The sequence below is a fragment of the Alligator sinensis genome, unplaced genomic scaffold, assembly GCF_000455745.1.
Source record: "Alligator sinensis unplaced genomic scaffold, ASM45574v1 scaffold364_1, whole genome shotgun sequence".
In the NCBI taxonomy this organism is placed as follows: Eukaryota; Metazoa; Chordata; order Crocodylia; family Alligatoridae; genus Alligator; species Alligator sinensis.
In genome coordinates this window covers 452,427-462,288 of record NW_005842546.1, presented here as the reverse complement: position 1 = coordinate 462,288, position 9,862 = coordinate 452,427, and the positions used below count along the sequence as shown (strand labels likewise).

The following is a 9,862-nucleotide window of genomic DNA, read 5'->3' as shown; positions in this document are numbered from 1 at the left end:
TGTGTGTGTGTGTGTGGGGACCAGCCCCAAGGTTTATGATTTAACTCATTACAGTGTTTCAATCCACCTAATAAACCAGAATTTTAAGGATCCCGAGTTGGACATTTGTAGCCAACACATGCAACAGGATGTTACAGCCCATAAGGCCAGGCCTCTTTCCCATATCAGGGGACATCACCACAGCTGGTGAGCAATATCCCAAAAGTGAGGGGTGTCCCAGGGAATGAGATGTTTGAGCATTGCTCCATGATGAGTAACTACCTGGGAACACTGAGGCCAACTCCAGCTGGGTTCTTCACAATGACTCCTGCTGAGATAGAGGAGTAAACTGAATCCTTTGGGATGGCATCTCAGAGGGGCACAAGACAGGAAGGGACTACTCATAACATTGTGTCTATTCTGTAGCATTTTTAGGTTGTTCTTTGTTGATCCTAATTGGTCAGATGGTTTCCATTGCAGCTTCTGAGATGGTCTGGGAGATCAGCCGGGCACCATGTCCCATTACAACCACTCCAACCCCTCCACCTTCATCCTGAAGGGCATCCCTGGGCTGGAGACCAGCCACTTCTGGATCGCCTTTCCATTCTGCATCATGTACTGCATAGCACTGCTGGGGAATCTCACCATCCTCCTGGTCATCAAGTCTGAGCCCAGCTTGCATTTGCCCATGTATTACTTTCTTTGCATGTTGGCCATCATTGACATGGTCCTCACTACCACAACTGTGCCCAAGGCCCTGAGTATCTTCTGGTTCCATTCCCATGAAATCTGCTTCCACTGCTGCATGGTTCAGATATTCTTCATCCATGGCTTCTCCATCCTTGAGTCCGGGGCGCTGCTGGCCATGGCTTTTGACCGCTACGTGGCCATCTGCAAGCCCTTGCACTACACTACCATCTTGACTAACCCAGTCATTGCCAAGATTGGATTGGCCATCCTTGTGCGTGGCATTGGGATGATGACCCCCTTGATGTGCATGTTGGGCAACTTGCACTTTTGTGGGACAAACATTGTCAGCCACTCCTATTGTGAGCACATGGCAGTGGCAAAGCTGGCATGTGGCTACATCATAACCAACAACATCTATGGCTTAACAGTTGCCATTGTTGTTGTGTTCTCAGACTGCATGTTCATCATCATTTCCTACGTCCTGATCCTGAGGGTTGTTATGGGTCTGTCTTCCAAGCAGGCACTGCTGAAGTCCTTTGGCACTTGTGGCTCCCACATCTGCATCATCCTGATGTTCTATACCCCAGCGCTGTTCTCTTTTTATGCCGAACGCTGGGGTCAGCACATTCCCATCCACCTCCACATCCTGATAGCAGACCTCTACCTGCTGGTGCCACCCATGCTCAACCCCATTATCTACGGGATGAAAACCAAGCAGATCAGGGAGCGGGTGCTCAGGCTGTTCTGTCAAAAGGGAACATAGGCCAGGTCCTGATCCCAGCTCAGGCTTCACGCCAAACTCCTCATTCATTCTGAGGCTTGGCAAAGCTGAAGAAATTTGACTAAAGCAGAAGGGCTGAAAGCCTGTTTCTGAATGACCTGTACTGAACTGTGTCTAGACAGGACAACCAGCCTGGTCAAAAGGGACAGGAAGCAATCAACATGCCCAGTTAAGCAGAGATGCACAATTAAACAGAGCACAAGGTCTGAAAAGAGACATTATAAAAGAAGGCCTTAAAATAGATCTGCCAAACATATTGTATCCTACCTTTAGCTTAAATATATTAATAACTAGCAAAATACCCATCCTGAATGATGGGGAGGGGGGTGGGGGTGGGTACAGAGACCAGCATCTGGCCCCGCACCCTAGCCCCACCACTCCAGGTCCATCCCCATACTCCTTCCCGCAACTCTGGGTCCTACCCTGCTTTCCTCTCTGCCACCACTCTGGGTTGTGCTCTGCTCCACTCCCCCTCCCTGCTGTTCCACACGTGAGGGAGTGTGGCGCACAGTTGTGCAGGGTAGTGTGGAGCTGCAGGGCAGCTGACTAGATCTTTCAGCAGCCCATTTACACAGTTCATAATGAGGGACTGATAAAGCATTTATGTGACTTGGTGTGTATTTGCTGGACCACTCTAAATTCGTTCTGCTCTTCCTTACCAGGGAGGTCCCAAAGGGTCATGATGTGGGGGGTGCTTTTTTTTCCTTGGAACATTCCCTGTGGTGTTGGGATCCCCCTTTCTGCTCTCCCCACTGCATTATAGCCTTGCCATTTCAAGGTTCCAGTCTGGTGCAGGGGCTGGGACTGGCCCCTATGCAGTGCAGGAGCTGGGACTGACTCCAGTGTTGTTCTCGGGTCAGTCCCACCTCCCGCACCACTCAGTCACCTTGCACTGACTTTGGAGCCATCCCAGGGCTATGAAATAGAATCAACAGATTTTTTATTTCAGCCCTGAGACTGCATCTGAGTCTTGAACCAGCTCTGGTGGGATCTCAGGCCTGAGACCTAAAAATAGTTGATTTTTGGTCTTAGCCCTGGAGCTGGTTCAAGACTCCAAAGTGGTACTACAGTCCATGCATAGATTGTAGTAAGCATTAACATGTCACTGGTGAGAAGAATGCTTCCTACAGTCTAAATGTAACACGTACTAATGTAAGGTGCAACAAGACTCTCTATTTTTGCATAAGGTACATGCAGATCTCTGGTTCCTGGCTGATTCTTTCTGAATAATTTAAGTGATTACAGAACCAGTCCCACAAGCCCTTCCCCCTCCAAGGAGAGTTGATAATGTTCCATGCATGAAAATATCTGCATCATGTGTTTTCATGAAATAATAAGTCTTATAAAGATTCCTCCTAGACAGGAATACTTTCTTTTCCCACTCTAGGCAGCTATTTCAAGCTGCCAGTTTCAAGGCATATCAGATAGAGAAAAGGATCTCCAATTACTCTCTGATTCATCCTTTTCACTTCCATTCTGAGCTGTACTGTGATACCCTGAATAATTAACAGTATTAAGGCATGTTGATAATGGCAATGGATGCAGTAGAGGGAGGTGGTGAAGATCATAAGTTTTACTCACAGCAAACAAGAGGGCCCGACACCTCAGATCATGGAAGCCTCAAGACAAAGATGACGAGTGAGGTTTTTACAGCCCTGGGATTGAAATTCAGCTGATGCACTAAAGTTTTCAAAAGATCCAAGCCTGAATTCAAACTGGTTCTTTAAACACAAAAATGTTTATGTGCGGGCCGGGAGGGATCCACGGCCCTTTTGCGCACACGGGCTGTGGCCAGCAGCCCGGGCACGCGGGGTCGGAGAGAACGGGCGACACGCTAGGATTAGTGACGGACGCGTAATGGTTGATTTAAAGATTATTTACTTACACCGAAGATGGTCGCGGTGTAGGCTGGACAGTTTTCCAGGCACAGCTCCGATTAAATCCTCGTTTGAGGACTACAACAAGCTCGCTCTCTCCCACAGAGTTGTTGAAGCTCCGTGGGTCCGTTTCTTTTGCGCCACTACAAACTTGCTCGCTCCGTGGGTCCGTTTCTTTTGCGCGCAGGAAGGGATACGTCTAGGAATTAATCGGCGACGGGGAGAGGCTAGAGGCTGATCAGACCTCTGTTGCCTGCTTGAAATACGCTGGGTCCAATAGGCTCCACAGCGCTTAGAGATCTTCACACAGCGTGAAGTCTCCTCCTCCTGGTGTTCGTGGAGTCCTCCCTTGCGGGGGTTCTCCAAGTTCCCCAAGTTCTCCAACTTGGGCGGAAACCATCCAAGCCTTTTATACGGCTAGCAAGCCAATCACTAGCCGCCACGTGTGCATAATTTCATGCAAGCCAATAATGGGGCTCGAATTAGAATACAAATGGCGGGAACTCTTTGCAACGAGCATTTCTCAGATGCAAAAGAAATGCACACTGCAAAGAAAGCTACAAATTGGCAGGAAAATAATTTAGCAGTGCCAAAGCACACACAAAACAAAAATCACAACTTTGGGTTGTGACAGTTTAAACTTTGGTCATCTAAGCAGAGTTTGGGCATCAAAGAGGGTTTGAAATAGGACCTGCACTAGCAGATGAAACAGTCATGATGGGCCTTTGGACTGCAAAGTCCCCTAGGGATCTACATGAAAGGGGGTTAAACAGAGGGTCCATATGATATGGGGGTATGAGTGCCGGGGGAAGGGGGATGTTCCCATGAGAGGAGGGCACGTAGTGCAGTGTGTGGCTGGCACAACATGCAGCCTGGGGGTGTACAGCCCACGGTGTAGACAGCCCTAGTCTAAGGTCAAATGTTTAAACCATCTTAGCAACAGAGACTAGGACATTTCGCCTATGGAATAGTTGGTGATCAGGGTACTCTCCTGGGTTGTGGGAAATGTAGGTTCCAATTTCCTCAGTTTCAGGAGAGTTGATAACCCAGTTCTCCCATCTCTCAGGAAAGTCCTGAAACTCCTAGTCCCACAACTACCCTGAACTTCTGCTTACAAATGCTTTGGCATCTACCCTCAAAAATGGGATGGAAGTGTTGTGAATCATTAGTGAGGAGAGACACCTGTGGTGAGTTTCTTAAGACACTCAGTGACTGAAAAGCACATTTCCCAAATGTCAGCATTCAAGTTTGAAAGTCAGTCCCAAGCTCTTCAGCACTGCCATTATACTGAGGATCACTGACATAATAAATAATGGGCTTGACCACAGAGCAGGAGTTTCCTCAACTTCCAAAGTTTGTGCTTTAATCATTTATTAAATGTTGCAACTTGTGGAAAAGTTCAAACCATGTCCCACATTATTGACTTGTGTCCATTTACAGTGATACTTGATGGCTGTCAAGCTCTTCATACTGGTGATGACATTGCCTTAAGATGGCTGAAACATGTCGCCGCCGAGAGCCGCGGCACGGGGTTCGGGGCTTTAGGAGCCCTAATCGGTGGGCGGGTACTTGTGATGCTTGGAGTGGAATCAGGTGCTCAAGCGTTTGGATTGAACAAAAGATTGTTTACTTACACTGCTCGTACAGTGCAGGTCAGAAACTTGCTTCGATTACAGTTGTAAAACTTGGGTCGGGCAGAAATTACAAAGTTGGTTTGGTCGGTCTGCAAATGTGTCAGGGTGTTCGGGGTATTCGGGCCGGCAGTCGTCTTACGTCTCAGGTGGGGGTGTGCTAGGCCCCCTTGGGTCAGTGACGGGGAGTCCTTAGTGGTTGATCAGGCTGCTAAGTTCGCTCTGAAACACGCGTGGAGTTTGCTAGGCTCCACAGTGTACTCAGAGTTCTCCACGAGGTGTGTGTGGAGTTCTCCAACTTGGGCGGAAACTGCTCAAGCTTTTTATAAGGCTAGCAAGCCAATCGCTAGCTGCCACGTGTCCATAATTTCACGCAAGCCAATAATGGGGCTCGAATTAGAATACAAATGGCGGGAACTCTTTGCACCGAGCATTTCTTAGATGCAAAAGAAAGGCACCGTGCAAAGAAGCTGCAAATTGGCGGGAACTTTTTCTAGGTCATTAATATATAGTCACTGGGCACTGGAGTTTTCCCCTCGTGACCTAATTACATGACCTACTTACAGAATGATTGACAGACTGCCTTCTGTAATCCTCCACTGTACTATAGGCATATGAACAATGGGTTCTGACAAAACAATATGCCAAAACCGCATATACTAACTAAATAAAATAATTTATTCACCATTCCTCCCACAATTGTGCAATTGTGTATATTTAGTATTGCAAAATTTAAAAAAAATATATATATGTGTAATACTGAAATATTATTACATGTATAAAGAAGAGGAAGAGAAAAAATACAGACAGTCAAGGAAAAGAAAAATCAACTTGAAACACAGTGATATTAGTAAGGAAGGAGGAGAGTGTCAACCTGTTACTATGACTTACAGTAATCTCAGATTCTTTAACAATAACCTTAACGAGCATAGAAGAGATCGTCAATGTTCTTCTAGAGTCTGCCTGAGGTTAACTTGATGGCTCAAATAAAGTTATGAGGTATGGTTGCAAGATCAAATAAACATTTAGGACCAGGTTTCATGCTGACTCTAGCTGAAGTCAGGAGGAACCAAGCTGGGCAGAAGTTCAAATAGAGAAAGGTAGATGTCTGGGTAGATGTTGATGGAGAGAGGGATGGACACCAGGTGAGTACAGTTTAGCTTCCAAGAGGGTAACAGTCTTCTCTCAAGTGCTACATGGAAGAAGACAAGTTTCTTTGGGTAGATGTTATATCTTTTAGTAGACCAACTAAATCATTGGAAAAATTGGTCTTTCAAGCTCTTGGGCACAAACACCCTTCTTCAGGGTTTGTGCCTGAAGGCTTACAAAGGCCAATTTTTCCATCAACTTAGTTGGTCAAATAAAAGATATCACTTCTACCCAAAGAACCTTGTCTGCCTATGCTTTTAGATTAACACAGCTACACCCAACAACCCTAAAACTTCTGTAGTCATACCAGAGGCACCACTAAGGAAGAGCAAGGGGTTTGGCATTCAGAGCGAGCTTCAATCAGGACCCAGTCTCAAATCTCTTTCAACAGAACAGCCTGGGCACATGCTCCCAAATCTGCTTGGTTTTCATCCCATAGATGATGGGGTTGAGCATAGGTGGTACCAGCAGGTAGAGGTCCGCCAGCAGGATATGGAGGTGGGTAGGGATGTGCTGGCCCCAACGCTGCGTGTAGAAGGAGAAGAGTCCTGGGATGAAGAAGACCAGGATGACACAGACATGGGAACCACAGGTGCCAAAGGACTTCAGCCGTGCCTCCTTGGAGGAAAGGCTCATGACGGCCCTCAGGATCAGGATGTAGGAAACTGTGATGAAGATGGAGTCTGAGCCCACCACAAACGTAGCAGCTGTGATGCCGTAGATGTTGTTAGGTGTGGTGTCACCACATGCCAGCTTCACCACTGCCATGTGCTCGCAGTAGGAGTGGAAGATGATGTTGCTCCTGCAGTAATACAGACTGCTCACCAAGCATGTCAGGGGGGTCATCAGGCCGATGCCACGCACAACAGCAGCCAACCCAATCTTGGCAATGACTGAGTTGGTCAACATGTTGGTGTAGTGCAAGGGCTTGCAGATAGCCACATAGCGGTCAAAAGCCATGGCCAAGAGCACCCCAGACTCCACGGCGGAGAAGCCATGGATGAAGAACATCTGGATCACGCAGCAGTGGAAGCAGATCCTATGGGATTGGAACCAGAAGATGCTCAGGATCTTGGGCACGGTGGCGGTGGTGAGGACCAGGTCAATGCCAGCCAGCATGCAGAGAAAGTAGTACATTGGCAGGTGCAGGCTGGGCTCAGACTTGATGACCAGGAGGATGGTGAGATTCCCCAGCAGTGCTATGCAGTACATGATGCAGAATGGGAAGGCGATCCAGAAGTGGCTGGCCTCCAGCCCGGGGATGCCCTTCAGGATGAAGGTGGAGGGGTTGGAGTGGTTGTAATGGGACATGGTGCCTGGTTGGTCTCCTGCACCATGTCAGAGGCTGCAATGGAAACAACACGGCCAGTTAGGGCCACCAGTCAGTGGGACATGTGTGAGCAGTTGAAGGGGACAACTTTCTAGGTTCTTTGGGTGAAGAGTTGCTTTCCTCTGCCCAGTCCACTGCCCTGCTTTCTGCTCCCTACTCTGTGATCCCTGAATGATCTCCTCAGCTTTCTGCTTCCTGCCCTTTATGCTGCTGGGCTGCCTCTTCTTTCCTAGATCTGCCACGTGGCGCACACAGAGGATTCTTGTGCCATTTGGGGTACCCATGCTGCCCGTTGGCCACCCCTGCTTTAGGAGATGAGGATAGTGCAGCACAGGTTGCCTATGGAGACCATGGGCTCTCCATCATTGGAGGACATAACAAAAAAGTCACATAAGCATCGATCAGGAACAGTTTGGAGCGATCTGAGCCTGCAGGGCCACGGCAAAAATCCATCCTATCCCTCTCAACCCTCTGGTTTCAGTCACTGCCCAGTGCCAGGCTAGGATTGGAAAGCTTCACGCTTAACCCTGGTCTCTGCTATCTGCACATTCTGCCTAGGAGGCAGTCAGCTTTGCTCCTTGTTCTGTGCTTTGCAGCTGCAGCCCCCAGCCTTACAGAAGCAGGGCATGAAATGCATGCACCGGGACACGGATGTCAGTCCTTGGGCCAGTGCTTTACTAAAGGTTCTCAATCATTTACATGGCATCTCAGAGAGATCGCTGAATCCTCTTTCCCCTTGTATCCCAACGCATCCCAGCAGCAGCTGCAGCAATTGCTTGCATGGAAATGCAGCAGTAGGAAATATCCATGTTTCCTGCATCCAAATAGGAGATTGGGCCTTTGCAGTCCATTCTGACCCTGGGATTAGAATCATGGAAAATGAGGGCTGGAAAGGACCTCAGGAGCTCACATCTAGTCCAACCCCCTGCTCAAAGCAGGACCAGCCTCAACTGCACCATCCCAGCCAAGGCTTTGTTGAGCTGGGTCTTCAAAACCTCTAAGGGTGAAGATTTCACAACCTTTATGGATAGTCTGTTCCAGTGCTTTACTACCCTTCTTGTGAGAAAGTTTTTCCTAATATTCAATTTTGGAACTATGCTTCAGAGAGTTGAAGGCTGCTATCAAATCCCCGCTCAGTCTTATCTTCTCCAAGCTAAATCAGCCCAGTTCCCTCAGCCTTTCCTCACAAGTCATATGCATCACCCCCCAAACCATTTTCATTACCCTCCACTGGACTCTCCCAAGTTTTCCATAAATTGGAGAAACTATCATAGCTCTTTCAGTCCCATTGCTAAATCAAACACCACTTATCCAGTTTGGAGTCTTTAAGACCCATATGTAGCTAATTGCATCTCAGAATTTTTCTTGTAATTGCAATTTCTTTTTGTACACAGCAAGCTGAAGGTTTTAAAATGTCCCTAGAAAATGACCTGAATAGATTGATAGATATGAAGGGCAGAACGAACCTCAGTAGGTCATTGGGTCTGACTCCTTGCTCTGGGCAGGAAAGAGCACTGCGGTCAGATGACCCCAGCTAGATGCTTGTCCAGTCTCCTCTTGAAGACCCCCAGGGTACGGGAGAGCACCACCTCCCTTGGAAGCCTATTCCAGATTCTGCTAACCCTCACTGTAAATAAGTTCTTTCTAATGTCTAACCTAAATCTGCTGTCTGTCAGTGTGTGGCCATTGTTCCTAGTAAATACAGCATCTCCTATTCCCTGCTGCCCTCCCCTGATGAATTTATAGGCAGCCACAAGATCACCTCTCAGCCTTCTCTTGAGGAGGCTGAAGTGATGTAGGTCCCTCACGTTCTCCATGTAGGGCCTTACCTGCAGGCCTCTGACCATAGGAGTGGCCTTCTTAGAACCCTCCCAAGATTCTCTGCATCCTTCTTCAAGTGTGGCACCCAAAACTGGATGCAAACCTGATCTCTACAATGAATATGCTCACGATGTGCTTTCCAAACACAAGAGCGCATTGTGTTCCAAAGCTTGTCTAACGTCTCTTCCAACTAGATGTCTGTCCCCAAAAATAGATCACCCAAACCCTCCTTGCTTCTTGTGTTTCCTCAATCACCACATAGACAACAACACTGCATGCTGGTACCAGAAAAATGAAAGCTGTTTGGTAACAAATAAAGGGCCATCGAACCCAGGGCAAGCGGGGCTGCAGTGTTTGACCAACAGTGGCAGAACAAGGATTGAACCTCAGCTGAAGTGCATCAGAGTTGAGTTTTCCCCTCTCTGGCTCTTGTCAGCATCTGCCTTGATGCTGTGGCCTAGGGTGCAATGTCTTTCAGTGTGCTTAGAGCACTGATGTGATACCTTGACCTAGCAAGTATAGCCAGCCATATGTATCAATGCTACTAATCTGCCTTCAGAGATGGGGAAGGGAGACAATGGGTGTCTACACATTCATTAATGCA

The 9,862-nt window shown here is 47.9% G+C and overlaps 2 protein-coding genes across 2 annotated transcripts; one reads left to right on the top strand and one right to left on the bottom strand.

The window, feature by feature from the left end:
- Positions 1 to 493: 493 nt before the first annotated feature.
- Positions 494 to 1,432, top strand: LOC102382335 (olfactory receptor 52K1-like). The gene has a single exon (XM_006032098.1). It carries the CDS (start codon positions 494 to 496, stop codon positions 1,430 to 1,432), a length of 939 nt encoding a protein of 312 aa, XP_006032160.1.
- A 5,059-nt stretch (positions 1,433 to 6,491) lies between these two features.
- LOC102382088 (olfactory receptor 52K2-like) lies at positions 6,492 to 7,418 on the bottom strand. The gene has a single exon (XM_006032097.1). It carries the CDS (start codon positions 7,416 to 7,418, stop codon positions 6,492 to 6,494), a length of 927 nt encoding a protein of 308 aa, XP_006032159.1.
- Between the last annotated feature and the right edge of the window lie 2,444 nt (positions 7,419 to 9,862).

What these genes read in the sequence shown, in the direction of transcription:
- LOC102382335 (XM_006032098.1), top strand. Translation starts at nt 494, where the DNA reads ATGTCCCATTACAACCACTCCAACCCCTCCACCTTCATCCTGAAGGGC.
- LOC102382088 (XM_006032097.1), bottom strand. Translation starts at nt 7,418, where the DNA reads ATGTCCCATTACAACCACTCCAACCCCTCCACCTTCATCCTGAAGGGC.